Source organism: Ambystoma mexicanum, chromosome 5q (assembly GCF_040938575.1).
Source record: "Ambystoma mexicanum isolate Mex_15411 chromosome 5q, UKY_AmexF1_1, whole genome shotgun sequence".
NCBI lineage: Eukaryota > Metazoa > Chordata > Amphibia > Caudata > Ambystomatidae > Ambystoma > Ambystoma mexicanum.
The window spans coordinates 95,373,815-95,395,260 of record NC_090933.1 but is presented as its reverse complement, the minus strand read 5'-3'; the positions used below and the strand labels follow the sequence as shown (position 1 = coordinate 95,395,260).

At 46.1% G+C, this 21,446-nt stretch overlaps 1 protein-coding gene across 7 annotated transcripts in view; it reads right to left on the bottom strand.

Annotated features, from left to right (window-relative positions):
* The window catches only part of BRD9 (bromodomain containing 9), a 1,136,180-nt gene that overhangs the window by 258,459 nt on the left and 856,275 nt on the right, over nt 1–21,446 (bottom strand). For all 7 annotated transcript variants that reach the window (XM_069620588.1, XM_069620585.1, XM_069620589.1 and 4 more), the window contains exon 13: nt 17,171–17,209. In XM_069620588.1, coding sequence (XP_069476689.1) covers nt 17,171–17,209 — 39 coding nt within the window. The remainder of the gene's footprint in view (nt 1–17,170; nt 17,210–21,446) is intronic.

Sequence of the window (21,446 nt, the reverse complement as noted above, 5' to 3'; positions counted from 1 at the left end):
CAGCCTCCCTGCCACTCTGAAACTTGAGGAGAACCATCTCCGGTTCCGGAAGCACCTCAAGACCTTCCTCTTTGCTTCTGCCTTTGAACCCCTCCCTCCCCACCAATCCCCTGCTGATCTGTTCTCTCTCAGCACTGTGCACCTGGCCTACCCTCTGTCTTCCGGGCCCAGGTACCAGCCACCTACCCGCACTGCCTACGGGCCACCCCTTGCACTGGGGTCTGTATCTGTACCCATACAGTCCCCCCCTTTTTCTTCCTGTACTTGTCAGACATAACCTGTCTGATGCCTTAAACCCAGCACCTGCTACTTGCTGGCTGCACTACCACTGTTTGTTGTCTTTATTATTATTATTTTTTTAATTATTCATCTGTTTCTTCTTTGCTCTGCACTTTCCACCTCTCTCCCCTTCCATGCACTTTTCCCCTTTCCCTCTCCCATGCACTTGCGCATTCTCAATGTCACTGGGCCTAGTAAGATTGTTGTTTTGTTCTCCCCTGTTCCCCTCCCTTGCCTTGTCGCGCTCTGAAATGATTGCGATAGAAATAAAATATCAATGGCAAGGTTTGTCAAAGTAGCTGCAAGACCGAGACCTAGGCTTGGCCCCATGTCCCCAGCAACACAGATGACATCACTTGGGGTAGATTGATGATTCTTGATCACAGGGATGGAGGTCGGCTTCTTGATGGTAAAGCTATCCATACAGGAGGGGCCAGTCATGCCCCCGGCCTACTCGCAACCATACTAACAATGTTGCCAGGACCAATTCCAGGGGTCCCCACTGGATCTATGCTGCCCACTGAACCCTTCCAGTCCTCCTGGTCAGACCCTAGGAACTGCTGCATTTCCTTAATAAGGCGCAGTATTGGAAATGTCGCCATAATCGTGGCAACATTTTGGAGTCTTCTCCACCATGTTCACAACTCCTGTGGGAATGTTTTCCTTCCCAGCTCTCTCTGAAGTCTCTTAGGATGCCATGAGAGGCATTTCATTCTCTTGGCTGCCTCAAAATGTTCATAGCACACCAGGGGGTACAACTCCCTTCCTGTGGTCTCAGACTTCTTGTAGTGCTAAGAGCTTGAATCCCTTCTCTTGGCTGTTGCAGAGTGTCCATAAAGCACCAGGTGATACGACTCCCTTCCCCTGGTTTTGTCACCAACTTAGTTTCCAAGTAGGCCAGAAATGTGCTATCACAATGTTCATGAGACTGTCTCAAGGGTAATGCTTCTGTTCCCTTCTTTTACTTTAGTACTTACAGTCAACCTGACTCCCTTCGCTGTCAAGCACTGTGACTATTAAAACAGGCAAAAATACTTCAATGGGTATGAGTCCCAGACGTGTGTACACAATTCACCTTGTATACAGCCTCCTGCCAGGTCCTATTGTTATGAGGATCAAAAAAGATGCTTTTATGGGTGCAGGTCCTAGACTCGCAGCTATAGTCTACCTGTTGTACTCTCCTGCCATGTACTGCGACTATGATGATTACATTGGATGTTTTCAGATCTCCTTGTATTGTCGTGGTTGGGTTCCCAGCTTCTGCACCATTGCCTTGAGCCCGTTTCACCTCCCCTCATATCGTGTACCTTTCTTTATGGTCTGCAGTGCTCTCAGGGCTTCTGTGATGCTTGGGGCCAGCCTCAGTGTTTCCTTGCCGGTCAGCAGTCCTCTTCTGTTTGTGGCGGCTGCGCGAGGGAAATGTCTTTCCGGTGATTCGGCTTCCTGCTCTGCTCGGTCGCTGGCCCAATGTGGCACCAGGAGCTGCTTCCTCCTCTTTCAGAGGAGCAATCCCTCAACACTGTGGCGTCACGGTTTGCCTTCACTTCAGCGTTTCCTTCTCTGGACTCCTGGTTCCTCCAGGGAGGGCTCAACTCCAGTCGGAGTCCTTCCTCACTTTTTATACATTGAAAGTCCATATTGATTAGACTGCTCACTTGGATTCTGTGGCTTAATGGTTAGCAATCCACGCCTCTTCCTCGTCTCAGTGCTAAATAGTTCAGTATTAATGGAGTTCATCCTCGTCTTAGTATTAGGAAGGGGAACTCTATTTTGGTAGTTGCTACGCTTCCTCTGCCCAGTACTAAATAGGTCAGTCTCCCAGGAACTAATAGAGTTCATCCTCATCTTAGTATTAGGAAGGGGAACAAGTCCTTTCTCTTCCTCTTCCTCTTCCCAGGACTTCCTATACTGGAAGTGTAATAGAAACTCATAGGAGCAGTGGGAATGGTAATGGCATGGGTTTGTGAGGAAGGTGGGCTACTGTAAGGTGGGTTGTCGGGACACCATGTTGCTAGGACAGTTTTTCTGAAGTCCAACTAAGGTCTTAATAAAACCATTCAACTGAGACAGTACAAATCTCCACTCTTAGTATAAGTGAGTACCACCTGAGTTCATGGTAGTGTAGACAGAGCAGCTAGGCTTATTTTAGGAGGGAGAGAGGGCTGTAGAATCAGTGCAAAGAAATTGTATTATAGATATGGTCCAAAGAAACACTGACAAACTATGTATTGTAAAAAGAAAGGGTTTATTTTATATACATGCAGACCAAGAGATTCTTGGGTAAGTAAGTACTATCATAAAGCATATAAATGCATTATAAAAACACAACACTAAGCTTTAAATACACCGGTCACGGCACAGACCTTATTTAGAACACCGAACAGTATTTCTACACATTCAGTATAGGGCATACCTATTCCTGGGGAGTAAAACCACGAGTTACTTTCTGATTATCTTGAGTAATACAAGGATAGCAGACCCCAACAGTTGTACCGTGATGCTCAGCAAGGAAATCACTTAGTAAATTAACTAGACAGTATACTTTTTAGAATAGTGGGACACTTATTCCAGGAACAGTACATTTGTATTTTTTTGTATTTTATTTGGTTTTATATAGCGCCTTACACCAAAGGGCTGAACATAAGAACAATCACAATACAGATAATGAATTCAAATTTAAAACACAGAATATTTCTGTGGTTGCAGTAACCCTTGTTAACCAGACGAGAGAAGGTAGAATCGCAGAGAGACCTGAAAGAATGAATAAACAGTGATAGAACGGAGAGAGAGTGGGAGAGTGTTCCAGTTCAAGAGTGCTAAAAGAGAGAAAGATCGAAAATGAGATTGAGCACAGGGGGGCCGGGGAACTATAAGGAGATGAGAAGCAGAACTAAGAGGGCGAGAAGGAAGGTAGAATGCAACAAGAGAGGAAAGATAGGGGGGTCAACAGCGTAGAAGTGATGCGAGAAACCAAAAGAGGAAATAACCCCAGCTAACGAAGAAGTGTAAAGCGAGAAAATAAAAGGACCAAGGACCGAACCTTGAGGGACACCATAGGTAACTGAACATGTTTCAGAAGAAGCCCCTGCCCAGGAGACTGAAAAAGTTATCTGGGACAGGTATGATTCAAGCCAGCTTAAGGTAGAGCCAGAAAAGCAAAAAGAGGAAAGAGCAGACCGTAAGAGTGTGTGATCAACAGTGTTGAACGCAGCAGAAAGATCCAGGAATATAAGAAGAGAAGACTGTTTAGCATGAAGTGCAGAATGAAGAAAGTCCAGGACAGAGAGAAGAACTAGTTACTTACCAACTGGTAACATTCTTTCGACTGGATGTTTCCCCAACGTATTCCACATCTTTGACATGTAATGTCCACAGCTGTGCTGCTTCGGAATTATTTTCGGCAGTGTGCATCCTGCGTCGATGGCCTCGGGTCGACGTCCCGCGAAGGCGTCCGTCGAGGGTGCCGTCACTGTTTGTTATAAATAGGACGCACGGCGCCCGTAGCCTCAGTTTATGTTTTTCCTCCATAACGTGTAACATGCTCGTACACGACGACTGCTTGACTGCACCGAGCCTTGCGGGAACGCAAGCTCCAATAGCATAGGAAATTCTTCGGAGGGGTAGGCTGAGAGGGCGATGTGGAATAAGTTGGAGGAACATCCAGTCAAAACAACGTTACCAGTTGGTAAGTAACTAGTTCTTCAAATGGATTGTGTCCTCCAACGTATTCCACATCTTTGACAGACTCCCAAAGCAGTATCAGTGAATGGAGGAGGGAAAAGAATTTAGAATACCCAATCAAATGGCAGAATAAAGCACTGCTTTACCAAAGGCCATATCCTGACCATGGAGCGTATCCAGGGAGTAATGCTTGACAAAGGTGTGGATGGAAGACCACGTTGCTGCGTCACAAATATTCTTAATAGGAACTCCCCGCTGCAGGGCTGTGGATGTAGCCACACCCCTAGTGGAGTGGGCTGTCAACCCCTCTGCAGGGTCCTTTCCCGCCAATCTGTAACTTTCAGTAATGGTGAGGACAATCCACCTGGACAAGGTTTGTTTAGTAACAGCTTGGCCCAATCGGTGTCCAGTGTATCCCACAAAAAGCTGGTTGTCCACTCTGAACCCAGACATCCTAGAGATATAAAAGCTCAAAGCTCTCAAAGGGTCCAACCTATGAAGTCTCTCCTCTTCCTTACCAGGATGAGGGGAAGGATAGAAAGCAAGAAGTACTACTTTATGGCTCAAATGAAACTCAGACACTACCTTAGGTAGGAAGGACGGACGTACCCTCAGTACAACCCTATCCTTGTGGAACACAGTAAAGGGTGGCTTAGATGAAAGGGCCTGCAATTCACTCACTCTGCGGGCAGATGTAACTGCAACCAAGAAAACCATCTTGAAAGACAACAATTTCAAAGGACAAGAGTGCAGAGGTTCAAACGGAGCACCCATCAAGAATTTCAAGACCAAATTCAGATCCTAAACCGGCACCTGAAACAGGGACAGCGGGAAAACATTTTTGAGCCCTTTTAGAAATTGGGAAATCAAAGGAATCTTAAAATAAGAACATTCTTTAGACAAGCGCTTGAAAATAGACAGCGCCACCATGTAACCTTTAATGGTATCCACTTGAAGACCCCTGTGGGCCAAAGAAAGCAAAAAAGAAAGAACCATCGGAATGGAACACTGAAAAGGATGTTTCCTCTGCAATAGTCACAAAACCTACGCCAACGGTACAGGGATTTGGTTGCCAGCCGCCTGGCCGAAAGCAACACCTCCAGCAAGTCATCCGGGAGATCCCAATCCTTACATCTCAACCTTTCAGAAACCAAGAGTGAAGGTTGAGAGTCTTGACCTCTGGATTGAGAACCCAACCCCCTACCCGTTCGCGCAAGAGAAGATCCTCTCTGTGGGGAAGTCAGTGTGGAAAGCAGATGGAAATTACTAGAAGGTCTGGGTACCACGCTCTCCTGGCCCAATCGGGAGCAATGAGGATCATGTGGAATCCGAACCTCTGCAACCTCCTTAGCACCTGAGGAATGACGGGGACCGGAGGAAACGCGTACATCGGAATGACCAATCCACGACGAATGTGTCCCCTAAGGTTCCTCTCGGAGAAAATTCCCTTGAGCAAAATCTTTCGCACTTCCGGTTGGCACCGGTCGTGAACAGATCCACTTGAGGGGTTCCCCAAAGGGCGAAGATCTCCAGAAGGACTTCCTGATCGAACTCCCACTCGTGGGAGACTGTGCTCTGCCTGCTCAGAGAGTTCGCCACCACATTCTCCTCTCCAGCTAGATGGACTGCCGAGAGCGAGATTCCATGCTGCATCGCCTCTCTGCATAGCGTGAGTGACCCTACCCCACCTTTTTTGTTGAGTTAATGCATGGCCACTGTGTTGTCCGTCATGATCAGGACACTCTGCCCCCACACTGCCGGCAGAAAAGCCTTCAGGTCCTGCCTGATGGCCCTCAGCTCGAACAGGTTGATGTGGAATTTGGACTCCGACGGAGACCAACGACCGCTGGCGCTCAATCGTTGGCTTGAGCTCCCCATCCTGTGAGGGAAGCGTCTGTCACCGTCATCAAATGCATAAGAACTGTAGTTCCCTGCTGTCTTCAGTTTTAGCCAGCACCTTTCTAAGCGCTGGAAAACACGTCGCATTGAGCGAAGAAGGGGAGAAAGCCAAGGTTTGGGGGTGTTTACTGAACGAAGAAGAGGGGTAAAGTGAGTCAAGAGATGTTGAAAGTGAATAGGAAAAAGCACTAGCAGCTTCATCTGCTGTCTGAGTGGAAAATTATGCTTCAGACACCAGTTTAGAGGTGCTAGTTGAGATGAAAAGTTTAGTGTTGAATTTGCGTAGGTCGCGACGTAGGTAAGAGGGAGAAGTTACAGGAGGCAAAGTGCGAGAGGGAAGAACAGGAGAAATCAAGAACAAAAGAAGGTGATGGTCTGATAGGTAGACAGGGAGAGAAGACACAGGCGATGTAGAGATGGAAGAGGTAAATATAAGATCTAGACAAGATTCAGAAATATGAGAGGGGGGAGTAGACGGAGGAACTAGATGGTGAGAGTCAGGAATATAAAGGAATGGGAGAGCAGAGTGAGTAGTTAAGAGGTGAAGATTAAAGTAGCCAAGAACTATAAGTGGGGTAGTAATGGGAAGAAAAAAAGACAGCAATGTATCAATGTCCTCACAAAATGAGGCTATAACTACAAAGCTATAAAAAAAAACAAAAGCTACATTTGCGATAGCACAGAGTTATACTAGGTGAGTAAAACCTAATGGTGTAATATACTATTACAGGTGCTTTCTGAGATCAGTGAAACACAAATTGAGACAAGCAATCACTCTTTAACTTGTTTTTTGATGGAACACAGCTAACTCAAGATAAGTAACACTTATACACTTTTTAAAGGAGCCATCAGCAACCTAAAGGCAGGTCTACACCTCTGTTTAAATAAAACAGACCAGGGAAAGCTAAACCTAATGTTACTCTTTATGAATGAATGATTCACGGTTATTCTAGGTAGGCAAAACCTAAGGCATACCTATTCTGCACAGGCTAATAGCATGTCAGGGGAAGCAAGACCCAGTTGGGGACTATCATACATGTCTCCTAACGGGAATAGTGAAGTGGAACCAACAGAATTACCTTTGGGAAGAGGCACAACCAAATCACAGGTGAGTAATATAACCTTACATCTAGTTTCTTTTAGAATGGCGTAAGAGTTTCTAAGACAAGAACGATGTTACATATACTTTTCAAAATGGCAACACATTTCTAAGGAAAGTAGTAACTTTTGTAACTGCTCACTCTCAGTGTTACAGTTACCAACCAACTTCTTTTACAAGTAAGTCACTTTGCACACTTGTTATTCTTTTCAAGGCAGAACCCTTTTCTTATACAGTCCTTCCCTTAGTCTACAGCAGGAGTTCACTCACAGGCAGCAGAGAGGGCCCTAGTGGTCTAGGTGCCAGCTGTAGGCAGGGTGAGAGAGGGTTCATTTGAAGGCAAAGTCAGAGTTTCAGAGGAAGACTGTTTAAACAAGTAAGTATTTCACTTTTTAATATTAGTTGAGGGTCCATGGACTTCGGATAAGACACCTTAGGAGGATTCCGCAGTGGTACTGGGTTAACTGGATGTGTGGCCTCCCAATCACAGAAAACATCACAAAGCTATACAGAAATCACAAAGATTAAGGTAGGTAAAACAACCCAGCCAACACAGGAACTCAGCACAGAAGAAGAGTTGCAGCAGGAAGACCTCAGGATCTGCAGCCAAAAACCGGTCGATGGATTGCTTTGGTAGGAAAAAGGAAGACAGGACTGTTGCAGCAGGGATCACAGGAGAAGGCTCCAGGCATGAGTTTCCTTGCAGCTGGATGCAGCTATGTGGATTTGGCGCCTTTTCAGGAGCACAGAAGAAGACTGAATATTGCTGGTTGGATTCTCGTTTGCAAGGTCCAGCACTCTGGTGAGGGGACTTCTCGGAGCTGAATCGTGCCTCTGGAGATCCAGCAGGATGCCCACGAAGTTTCAGTGAGATTCAGCAGGATGCCCACGAAGTTTCAGCGAGATTCGGAATTCGGAAGGCTATGCAACGCACAATGGCTCGAGGTCCCAGGGTATTAGGCTATTGCAGCCCAGCAAAGGTCGCAGCACAACGTAGGATGGCTTAAAATGCAGGTCTTCTTAAGTCTAGTAGTTCTCACCAAGCTCTGCGCCAGGGTCGTCATTTTCGGAGTCTCCAGGTCGATTTGAAGGAAGGTCTACAGCAGGCTCTCCGGTCGCTGGGAATCATTTCAGCTGCGATTTCTTCATCTGCCTCTTTGGTTTTGGTTCCAGTGGTCGACTACCTCTTCAGCTTCCAGGATCAGACTTTTATGCAGGAACCCAGCCAATCAAACTTGTGGGGGTTGGCAGTACCTTCAGGACAGCCAGCCTCCCAGTTTGAACTGGATTCTCGCAGTCAGGCTGGAAGACAAAGGGCTGCAGAGTTTTGGACTCCTCCCTCGCTTCCTGCCTTCACAGACACTCTGGAGCCTGGGCGGGGAATCCACAGGATTCCTGCCGAAGATAAAGTTAACACAAAGGGATTTCCCACCCTGGATGTCAGGGGAAGGTACAAGAAAGGACAAGGAACGCTGACTGGGCGAAAAATTAAGACAGGGGCCATTTTGGTAAAATGAGCACCCATGGGTGCCTTTACCGGGGCTGTGCAAACAGCCTGCAGTAAAGGTGCACCGAATTAATAAAAAGGTTCACTGCCAACAGCCATTAAAGGTAAGTTTGTTCTTGTAACATAAATGTTACATTTAAAATAAGAAAGGGGATACACATTATCTCCCCAGCACTGCAAATAAGGTGGGGGGTGCTTGTCTCTCCAAATAAAATGTAAAAGGGATCCAAATATCCTTTCTACCCTAGTTCTTAAGGTTAGCCAAAGAAAGTTAAAAGGGGAGCCCCTAGGGCAACCCAGCAACAATATGCACTTATTGCCAAAAAGTTGTCAGAGGATAACTTTTAAAACACACTATGGAGAGTCTTAAAATGACACCCATAAAAAGAGTAAAAGACTGTAGGGTGGAAAAGAATTCCCACTCACTGAGGTATAGGTAAAAATAATCTACCAGTCCAGCAAAAAAGGTCTGGGGTTGACACAGGTCAGGAAGATTTATCATTGATATGAAAATCATACCCAACACATGATCTCCCCAGGTCGTCACTAATCCCATAGGGGTTTTCCCTCCCAATGAGACACCCCCCATGGGGGGACAATTGGGTAGCGACCTCACATCCCTGGCATTATGGGAAAGGGTTCCCTCTAGGGAAAAAGTGACGACATCTGGGGATTCGTCACAGTTTCCTTGCCTGGCACTCACCAATTGACACCCTATTACTACCCTCATATCATAATTTTGGGAAGGCTGTTTAGATTTGCTTACCAGTGTGTCTTTTCTGTGCATGAGGGAACACTGAATCTAAGAAAAATCTATGCCTAGGACCTGGGGAACACCTACTGAGAGAAGCTTCCACATTCACTTGATTCTGTGTCGGAGGGTCAGCTAGCAAGTGAGACTTTTCATGTTGATACTCAAAACTGCTCAAGCCGCCCTCATCCCTTCTACCCACACAACCTCTCCACACGTGCAATCACAATACAGGTCCTTCAATGTGAATAAATATCACATTAACAGCCACGCACAACCAGGTGCCCCACAGGATGTTACATACATGGCTATGGCACTACAGAATGACATTACTAGAACATCAGGTTCTGGGATCACTGTAATATGCCTCACAACTTCATCTCACAGAGTACACTGATCCTGTGCAATAGACCATTATGACTCCTACACACAGAACAAACTGTGATGGCCTTCAGATCCCAACCAGCTTTAACCAAAGCAACGGCAATTTAGAATGTTTCAATCCATTTCGAAAGAGTTATGTCACACAGTTCACCCCCTCTGTTCCGGGGTCATGCTCTGCGGAGCTTAGGGGCCGACATACTGCAGGAATAGGGCTAAATAAGTAAACCAGCCCTTTAGGAGTATGATCTGTCGGTGCTTTGATGACTATTTTAACAAGTAACAGCACAACGCGCACTGCACCACTAGTTTCCATGGAGACGGGAAGTATTAGTATCATTTACACGCTGGAAGAACTCTGACACAGTTGTGAGTGAGGGAAAGGAATCTGCTAACACGGGTAAGCCTGCTGTATCCCACCAGACAGCTACGTTGCCCTTCCTCAGCCTGCATACTCCGAGCCACATCCACAAGTTTGGCAATTATGCGAGCACCATTATATACACGCAAGCAATGAGACTGATAAACGCCTACGCCACAGCGTGTTTCTCCTATAATGGGTTTCTCCCTACGAGCTGTGACCTGGCCTTTATATTCCGAGCTATACTTAAAAGATCTGGCGATGCATCAAGCATTAATAGATGAACGCCAGCAGCGAGACACATTAACGCCAGCGCAACAGCATGTTCCTCCCACTGGGGGTTACTGCCCGCGGTCTTCTATCTCCCTTTACAAAAGAAAGATCACATTTAAACTATTGAGGGATGCTAGTAATTAAAAGTGAATTCTTTAGAATCCTGGTCCTGGGCAATGTTAATTTGGCCTCTTTTTTCTGGCTTACTATTGTCTATTGGCATACAAGTGTAGGGGGGTCCTTCTGAGAGAAAGTGCACCATAATCTTTTCATGACCAGGGGACTAACACACATGCCTCCCCTTGCAGAATATGTCATCATAAACATATGATGTGAAAATTATTCAAAGAATACCGGACTTTCCTAACCTAGTATACATCATTTGTCCCCCAAAGGTGCTCCACAAGGAAGTCGCCTCTATGGCCCAATACATCAATCTGCTCCTTAGTCACTGATGTGACCTGTGAGTACCCTGCTCTCTAGGTGTGTGTTTACTCCACAATATTGAAACTAAGATACAGTCATATTGTACATTACTGCAAACAGTAGTGATACTGTATCCTGTGATTTTCCACAGGGTCAGTCGGAATGCATCCGCCAAACAAGTCCCGAGATGCGATCATTCCATATACAAGCATGTTGGAAATGGACTCACAGTCCCAGTAAAGCAGTCTTTCCATATACGCAGATAACACTTGCAACCTACCAAGAAGACAGTCCTGAAGAAGGTGGCACGAATTATAGAGCCTGCTGAAACTGGTTGACAAAACACATGGAGACAGCAGGAGCCTTCCCGCTACATTCCCCATTTCAGCAACAGGGAAATCTACAAATCACTGGATCTTCCCTTTGTGGATGAGTCTTTGCAGCAATTTTTAATCACTCAAATGAGAGTCTGCAAGTACGGCATATTCACCCCTCAGTACTGGCCAATAAAGCAACCATTCCCAAAGTACTGGTGGACATTTGCCTCCATGTTAGCTCTCTTTCTCTTTTCTCTTTTTTTAGTTACGAACACAATAAGCCAACTTCTGGTGCTCCTGTGAATATCATGACTACTTAAGAACCAACAAGTACTATAGCAGTTAGAGATGTAAATATTATCAGATATAGAATATAAACTGAGAAAACTAGAAACTGAGATTTCCTTCTCTTTCTTTTTCCTTAATCTATCCACTATTACATAAGCGGCCCACCAGCGTAGCCTAGAGGTAGTGGTATAGAGAAGCAAGGGTAGATAGAACCTTCTCTGTCCCCCCTCTTTTTTCTCTTCTTCACCCATAACTGCTGAGTAGTCTTAAAGTTATAGTCGGCCCATAAAGACACACTGCTCTCCTAGAGGAATGACAGGTGGTAACTAGTTGCCTCTGCCTCTCTCACCTTTGAGACTAGTCAGAACTTCATATCACTGAAGAGCATTTTGCTCCTCACACACACAGCTTTAGTCTAGTGGGTGGTCTGCCCCCCTTTTCTTTTCGTGTTCTAAAATTCTAGCTGCTGTCACGGTAGAAGTGAAAGTGTAGGAGGTTAAGATTACTGTCAAAAGGGACACAGGTTGTGTGTCATATGGCACGGAGAGAGTAAAACAGGTGAGAATGAGATATGCGATGGGAGGTGGGGTTTTGGGGGTTGGTAATTACTTACGTCTTCGATGAGCATAGCATAAGACAAGGGAATGCCACTCAGTGACGGATGGCAGATAGGCAGTCAGATATGTGGCAGAGAGTTCCACAACGAAAGTAGTGAGGGAGTGGATTTGTGCATGCTCTGCAAAAAGGTGGAGGCGATTCGTTTCGAGAAGATGTAGAAGGTGAACAACAGTGGCCCAAGGGCAGAGCCTTTTGGGACACCCACCACTGGGGGGCAGGAGGAGACAGGTCAGAGGTTTTGGCATTCCATAAAATAGAATAGAGTAGGATTGTTGATAGAGATAGGAGGGGGAAACCCTTCAAGAGCATTTCCTTGGTTGCTGAGCGAGGGTCAGAAAGAGGAAGGAATGGTTGACCGTGTCAAAGGAAGCAGAGCTATGAAGAAGAATGAGTATGGAGGACAGCTTGGAGTAGTGTGAGAAAGACAAAGACATCATTGATGGCCGATTCAGACGATTTGCTACATCATACCCCGATTGGAGAGGATCACAGGGATTATTGGAGTCTATGTAAGAGAATATCCTGCTGTAGATAAGAAGTTCACGGATTTTCGAACAGTGTTCGAGGAGAGATACAGGATGGTAGTTGGCAAGATTGCCAAATTCAGCTATTTTATTTAGGATACGAATGACAGTTGCTATTTTCAAACAGGTGGCAAATCTTCTGAGAGTGAGAGTGGGGATGAGAGATGAGAGGATGTGAGGGTTGCCAGTGCTTTGAATGTTTGGAGCTCAAAAGGACCAGCAGAGGCACAGGAGGGTTTAGCTGTACTCACAATAGGAGCTAGTTCAAGAGGAGTGGTGGGGCAAAGAACAGAAAAGGGAGGGTGATGGCCGGTGGGAAAGAAGGGCAGTGAGGGAGCTGCGGAATTTGTGGATCTAAAGTAGGTGGAAAAGTAATTTGCAGAGAGGTCTGAAGAGATGGTCAAAGAGTGAGGGGCAAAGAGCAAGGTTTGGTGTGCGCAAGAAAGTTTGCAGGGGTAGTACAGGGGGCGTTGTGATTAGGTTAGTGAAGCAGAATTTAGGGTTCAACGACCTCATGGACCTACCAGCTTCCTCACTAGCCACGGCCTTTGCCTCTCTTGGCTTCGACCAACAAGTCCATAATCCCACTCACAACAAAGGACGTACACTATACGGACTGGCACGAATTGTTGTATCGCCGTCAAAACAAACTCACCATGCCCATGGACCGACCATCACGTCATCACCTTCTCACTCCCAGCAGGACCACCCCTCAGATTCCCCTCCACCCCCCAAGTCCCACCCAATCCACCTTCACCCACAGTTCACAAAAACATACCAAAGAAAACCTTACCCCTTACCTCAACGCACTCAATCCTGGCTGCCTAGAGATCACCGTCCCAGTGTCTCTAGCACAACATTACTAAACCACCTTCGCCAACGCCATCAACCACTTGCTGCCAAAAAAGCTAAACCAAAGATCCACATTAACGCCCGGTACACCCAAGAGCTTGCCTCCCTCAGTGCTGAAAAAAGACTAGCAGAGTCTAACTGGAAAATGTATCCCTCTGAACTTTCCAAAAGTGCTTTCAACATCATTGCTAATACATTTTAAAAAGCCACCATACTTGCCAAATTCCTCCTCCCTCAACACAAGGATCACTAACGCCCGCTCCGACTTAAAGGAGTTATTCTCTATCCGTATAAAATTGGAAACTCCAGCCCCTCAAATCTCCCGATTCACAAGGACTATGCCTGGTGTAACACCATACAGAACGCCCTTCGGATGACAATTGATTTGTTAAAAGAAAAAATTCTGGCAAAAAAATCTCTATTACGCAACAATCCCTATCCACGCCTACAACAGTCCACATGCCTGATACCCATTTGCTCAATTTCAACAAAGTCACTACCCAGCAAACACTCAGAATCCTACAAAGTCTAAAGTCCTCTAGATGCAAAGGGGACATTTGCCCAGCGCCATTAATCCAAGACTGTGCCCTTGAACTAGCCCCCTTTTATCACAGCCTTTATCAACACCTCCTTTAACACAGGTATAGTTACTCACGTGCCTCAAAGAAGCCTTCCTTTAGTAAATAAACCTACGCTTGATCCCACCACTGCAAACAACTATCGGTCTATTACCACGGTCCCTTTCCTCCTTAAAATCCTCGACAGAGCTGCTTACTTACAAATTCAATCTCACCTAGAAACTAACCAAATTCTATGCTGCTGCCAATTGGGTTTCTGCCACGTCCACGGTACTGAGTCTGCCCTGCTTGACTTGAAAATTCAGTTAGACGCCACAAGAGATGAAATGGCCAGTTTGCCCTTGTCTTTGGCATCATCCATTTGGATTATTAGGTCCAAGAGGGCAGTTTCAGTCCCATACCTTGGTCTAAAGCCGGATTGTCGCAGGCCTAGGAGGTTATTGTCTTCTAAATGTTGTTGTATTTGAAGGTAGGCTACCATGTCCAAGATTTTGAGGAGAAATGTGGTGATGGGTCTGTAATTAGTGGGGATGTTAAGGTCTAGGTTAGGTATTTTGAGCAGGGGGAGGACCCACGCTGCTTTGAGGTTATTGTGGACCACTGAGTTTTTGAAGGAAGAATTGATCAAAGAGGTGATGAGAGGGGCTAACTAATTTGCTCCGTCTTTGATGACGGGGGCGGGACAAATGTCACCTTTGCAGTTGTATGGTTTGAGACTGGCGATTATCTTGATTACTTCCTCTTCTGTAACTGGTGAGAAGTGGAAGGAGGGGCAATTAGGGGTGGTGTGGTCTATTTTGCTGTTGGGGTTCTGTTTGGAGGCAAGGTTGGCTTTTTTTGCTTCTATCTTAGTTTGGAGGAGGGCAATTTTGTTAGCGAGGGCAAGCTGGATATTATTACACCAGGCCTTGTCTTTAGTGCAGTCCACTGTAGGAGGCAGTGGTGATTCGAGTTCCCTTAGTATAGAGAATAGTTCTTTAGTGCCAGATTTGGCGTTTTGTATTCTCATGTTATAGATCTCTTTTTTAGCGTTTAGGATGGCAGATTTGTAGGTGTAGGCTGCTGAAGCGAACTTCTCTTTAGTGGAAAGAGAGGGGGCTTTTTTCCAACTAGTTTCTGCGGTTGGAGTGGGCAATATGTTTGGCTTTTCGTTGTTTAAGAGGAGCTATCTGGTTGAGAGCTAGTTCTAGAGTATGGTTGTATAAGTCTACAATGGCTGATGGGTTGTCATTCTGCGTAGGTAGATTAGCTTTACTGATAGGCACGAGAAGAGGTCTAAGGTTCTCTATGGTGATGTTGCGGTTATTTCTGGAAGTTATTTGAGGTATCCTAGTGGGTAGTGTGGTTAAGGGTATGGATCTGGGTAGAGAGAAGGTAATAAGGCGATGGCCAGTCCAAGCACAAGGAGTGATGTCAGTCAGTGAGAGGTTGCAGTTGACATCTGCAAGCCAGTCCAGGGATCTTCCTTTTGTGTGTGTAGGTTTATTAATGTGTTGGGTGAGGCCTAGATGAATAATGGTGTCATTAAGGGAGGTGGCATGATTGTCATTGGGGTCATTGAGTCCCAAGTTGAAATCACCCAGAATGATAATATGTGATTTGGGTTTCATGTTGGTAGTGAGTAAGAGAGATATATCCTCTTCAAAGGTGGAGGGGGGTCCTGGAGGTCTGTATATAATGTGGAGAGCTATTGTGGGACCGGCTGCTGGGTGGAGCCATGTCTCCGTGATAGCGATAAAGTCTAGGTGGTTGGTGGAGATAATGTCGGCGACATCAGTAGCGTGGGCTACCAGTGAGTGTGCGTTGATAAGAGCACCCTTGATGGAGGAGGGTGGAAGGTTGACTTTCGTGTGTGGTGGCAAGTGAGGTATTATAGGATTGTGACTCAGTGGAGGGTCAGTGTGTGCGGTGGGCTGCGTGAAGTTCTTAGCCTGGTTAGTGAGCATTCTGGTGAGTTTTACATCTAGATTAGTGCGATGGCTGAGCCTTGCGTTTCTAATCATGGTCGGTGGGGCTGCGTTCAGGACGGTGGTAGATGGTACAAGGCGAGAACCTAGTCTTGTGTTTCTAAGGGGTGTAGGACAAGGTGTGAAGGGTGAAGGTGGGCGGGCAAATCTGTTTATCCAGTCCGCTGGAGATAGTAAGTCTGGGTAAAGTGGTGGGGTTGTGTAGGCGCAGTTCTGAGGTGAGATATTATGGAGCAGTGGGAGGAGTGTAGCCATAGTTAGAGTGGCACCTCTAAGTGTGGCCATCATGGGTGACTTGGCTCTGGTGATGGAAGCAGTGAGGTTCATAAATTAGCAGAGATGGTTACTACACTCAGTTAACGTATGTATTGAGAGTAAACATGGGCATCTACTCAAGTTGCAGCTCAAGTGTGGACACTAGATGTGCATTTCGATAACAATAAGCATGGGCATCAGCTCAAGTTGCAGTGTGCAGCGGGCAGTGTGTACACTAGATAGGCATTTCAATAACAATAAGCATGGGCATCAGCTCAAGTTGCAGTGTGCAGCGGGCAGTGTGGACACTAGATAGGCATTTCAATAGCAATAAGCATGGGCAGCAACAAGGCAGTGAGGGATCACAGCGAGCAGTATGCAGTATGGAAGAAGTACGCAATTACGGTCACGGTAAGGTGAGCGCTTAAGGATGTTATGCAGCAGGGGACTATTAGTGCCATTATTAAGAGCTGCGTAGAGCTAGCAAGGGACCTGCTAGGTATGCGACGGGCCAAGGCAGACAGGTAAGATGGGCACGGATTCTCATCGCTCACTCATCAGATTCGGTAAATCAGCAAGAATACAGGCATATATGTTACGTAGAATAAGTGATATAGATAATAGTATCAGGAACTAGTATAGCAGTGACATAATTAGCAGTAGCATATCAGGATTAGATAAGTATAAATGCCTGGCAGCGACTACATGTAGTTAGGCCTATAGTGACCAAAGCAGGCACAATGGGTGCGCATGCATAACAAAGACTACACATTCATGCAATCCGACAGAGTAACCTGAACAAGCACAATATTGCAGATACATAGCAAAGACCAGACGTAGTCAAACCTAAAGTGAACAGGGGGCGCCATTAGGTGCAAGAGCCATGTGCTTGCCAGACTAGCCGGTAAGTAACGAACAACAGGGACACATGGAGTAGATGTAATACTGATGACTGGCACTCAAATGGTGTTACTGCGATACAAGACTGGAAACAATAATTAGCTCAATATTTTTGAACAAATATAATTTGTCTATACTATTAGACGGGAGGATTGGTCATCCCCCCCATCATGACTTTGAATATTCAGAGATTAAACATACAATTAGCACTTACTTTGACTTCTTCCATTTGCATCATTGGTATGTTTCTTCTCTGTGAGATAGAAGAGGAATTGAGTTAATAAATCAAATTCATGTTACTGCACCACTACACTGTGAAATACCATTATAAATCAATGTCTAGTCATATAGATTAGTTATGGCACCGCAACTTAGAAATGATCATTGCACACTTATTAGGACAGTTATGACCTAAAAACAAACTCTCTAATGTACTGAATTATTCAGGAGTATACATTATTGGAAATTCGAGTCCATTTAGGAAAATAACTGAACTCTTATTACTTAACTGTAAATAAAGCAAACTGAGGGAAAAGGCAGCAGCATTTCTGATCATAATTCACCATAAAATGCCTCTCTGTAAGGATACACCCACTGCATAGACATGTCGGCAAAGATTACAATATTACACACCTAAAGAAGGATCTCTGGATAAGAAAAATGAAGGTACGGTACATTTCTCTGATGCCGTTTCTTTACATTCTCAACTTGTTGACATTATCATTTGCTGGCCATGTATTCACAAACTTAAGACTCGGACTACCGCAAAAGCTTCTTTTAAAGAACTGTTTTCGTTGGCTAGTGAAGCATTTTAACAAACACAAATGACTCTTATATGATGCCGAGAAATTGGCTGTGAATTTCCCTTACTGTTTTTCTTTCCACCAGCATATTTGGCTGCTGCAGTGGCCATGTAGTCCTGATGGATCAGGAGAGTAGAGGCCAGGGAGCCCTGGGAGAAAGGCCACTTACTGCTGCCTTTAGGCCCAAGCACCTGGTACTTGCAGACAATCTGTTACTAGCCTGCCTCGAAGAAGTGGGGTGGTAGGACACGATATGGGGAGGCTTCCAGGAGACACTGCTCCCTCCAAGGAGCGAGGGCTGCTTCTGTGTGGGCCACGTATATATATATATGGGATACATTACTCACCGTAATCGTATTTCTGATGCTTGTATCTGCTTAGATTCACATGCTGTGCATAGGCCGACATCTAGTGGAAGCTGCAGAGTATTACAGTTTGTTTTTCGAAACTCGAAAATGGGCGTCGACACAGGCGTGCCAGTAATACTATCCCTAGTGTGACGTCCACTGTACCCAAGATCCCTCACGCGTCTAGGATCCTCAGATTGTATTTTTTCTGACATGAGGAAGCATGAGGAGTAGCGTGAGTACAGATAATCCAAGCAGATAGACAGAAAGGTAAGACTACAAGCAATCATGCGCCTTCTCTCGGAGGGGAGGAAGGGTGGGTCGCATGTGAATCTAAGCAGATACAAGCATCAGAAATACGATTACGGTGAGTAATGTATCCCTTCTGAGGCTTGTGGAATCTGCTTAGATCACATGCTGTGCATAGATTAGCGAGCAGTACCAGAAGAAGGAGGTGGGATGTGAGAAGGGTCATGAGCAAACAGGTGTCTTAGAACCGCTTGTCCCACTTGTGTATCTGTCTTGGAATGAGTGTCAATGCAGTAATGCTGAGTAAAAGTGTGAATAGAGCTCCAAGTAGCTGCTTTGCAAATGGTGTCGAGGGGAACATTTGCAATGAAAGCCAGAGTGGCCCCAATGCCTCTAGTAGAGTGGGCTCTTGGCGTAAAAGGCAGAGTTTTTTCAGAAAGAGAGTAACACAGCTGTATACAGTTGATAATCCACTTCGAGATAGCGCCTTTAGAGACGCGATCTCCCTCTCTGCCTGTAGCTACGGAGACAAACAGTTGATCTGTTTTCCTTAGCGGTCTGGTTTTATTTACATAGTAGAGGACCGCCCTACGCACATCTAGGGTGTGTAGTTTCACCTCAGCCGAGCTTTGCGGGTTCTGGAAGAAAGCCGGAAGCTCGATGGACTGGTTTACATGGAACTTTGATATAAATTTAGGTGAGAACCTAGGGTGTGTGCGTAAAACCAGTTTGTCCTTGTGGATAGTAAAGAAAGGATCCTGCACTGACAGAGCCTGAATTTCACTGACCCTTCTTATAGAGGTAATGGCTACTAAGAAGGCCGTTTTATAAGTCAGGTGTTTGAGACTACTTTTATGCATGGGTTCGAAAGGGGGGCCCATGAGCTTAGCTAGCACCACATTAAGGTCCCATCCTGGCGGTGGGTTCGAAATAGGACGGTGAAGTCTCTTTACTCCTTCCATGAAGGCTTTAACTACTGGTACTTTCCACCACGACACCTTGTTATGGGATGTGGTGTAAGCCGAGAGGGCTGCCAGGTGTACTTTCAGAGAGTTAAAAACCAATCCTGCATCCAGCAGGTGGAGCATGTATGTCACAACGTTGGAAGGAGTGCAATCAACTGGGTTGATTTGTTTATTCTGGCACCAAATAACGAATCTCTTCCACTTGTCAAAATAACAGTGCCTTGTGTTTGGTTTCCTGGATTCTTTTAGGATGTCCATACACCTTTGTGGTAAATTGAGATGGCCAAACTCTATGACCTCAGGAGCCATGCTGCCAGGTTCATTGAGTTGGGTTCCTGGTGCACTGTTTGACCTTGTTGCTGGGACAGTAGGTTGTACCAGGCTGGGAGTTTGATGGGTTCGCACACCGCCATCCTGCGTAGGTGTGGAAACCATGGTTGTCTCGCCCACATGGGAGCAACTAGGATGAGCGTCATTGATTCCTTGTTCATCTTGTACACCACCTTCCTGATGAGAGGAGTTGGTGGAAAAGCGTACGCAAACATCCCTGACCAGTTCATCCACAGGGCGTTCCCTTGGGAGTCTGGCTGGGGGAACCTGGATGCAAATCCTGGGCATTGTTTGTTTTCGCTTGTGGCGAATAGGTCTATAGTGGGGAAACCCCACTGAGAGAAGAGATCTTCTACGATATCTCTGTGAAGGACCCATTCGTGTTCCTCTGGGAGGGAGTCTCTGCTTAGGGCATCCGCTAGGGAATTGAGCTCCCCTGGAACATGTTGTGATGACAGGAAGATGTTCCGTCTGAGTGCCCATATCCAGATTTTCTGGGCAAGCTTGGACAGATTTGGCGAACGAGTCCCTCCTTGTTTGTTCAAATAGAACATGGCTGTCGTGCTGTCCGTCCGGATCTGCACCGACAAGTTTAGCAGATGGGGCTCGAACGCCCGACGCGCTCGGAATACTGCCAGAAGCTCTAGCAGGTTGATGTGGTTCTTGGCTACTGAGTGAGACCAGAGACCCTGAGCTGTGTGGTGGAGATGGTGAGCTCCCCACCCAGTCAGGCATGCACCTGTAGTCACCACTGCCTGTACTTCGGGATCGTAAAAGGGTTTTCCCCTTGCGAGATTCTCTCTTGTCCACCAGTGTAAGCTCTGTACGAGTGTTGGCGAAACGACCACTAGATCGTCCCACTGACCACTTGCCTGAGACCACTGTTTCGCCAACCATTCCTGCATGGGACGCATGCGCAGACGCGCGTGGGGGACCAGGTAAATGCAAGACGCCATCATGCCCAGTAACCGCATTGCTTTGCGTACCGTTATTTGTTGACCTGACTGATAATGTGGAATTTGCAGTAGTATATTCCGAATTCTCTCTTCCGAAGGGAAGGTCAACCCTTTTTGAGAATCTAGGATTGCTCCTAGGAACTGTTTTGAGGTGCTTGGCACCAGACTTGACTTCTTCTCGTTGATAGAGAAGCCTAATTCGTGGAGGAGGTCGATAGTCCTCTGAATGTTTGACCTGCAAATTTCTGGGGTTTCCCCCGTTATGAGCCAGTCGTCCAGATAAGGGTACACTGGGATTGCCTCCCTGCGTAGGTGTGCAGCTGCCACCGCCAGTACCTTGGTGAACACCCTTGGTGCTGAAGCTATCCCGAAGGGCAGTACCTTGAATTGGTAGTGGCGACTGTCCACCTTGAAGCGCAAGTATTTTCTGTGGGCTGGGAGCATGGAAATATGAAAATAAGCATCTTTCATATCCAAGGTTGCCATGTAATCCCCCTTTTTTAGGAGGGGGATTACCTCTTGTAGCGTGGTCATACGGAATTTTTGGGGCTTGACATACTTGTTGGCAGGCCGTAAGTCCAATACTGGGCGCATTGTTAAATCTTTCTTTGGCACAAGGAAGTAAGTTGAATAGATACCCTTGTTTACCTGGTGTCCTGGGACGAGTTCTATCGCGTCCTTTTCTAGCAGAATGGCGATCTCTTCGAGAAGGATCTTCTGATGTTCTAAGGAGTGTACTCTTTGTCGTGGAGGGTGGTTCCGGGGACGCAGCAGTAATTCTATACAATATCCTGTGGACACTGTTGACAGCACCCATCTGTCTGAGGTGATCCCTTCCCA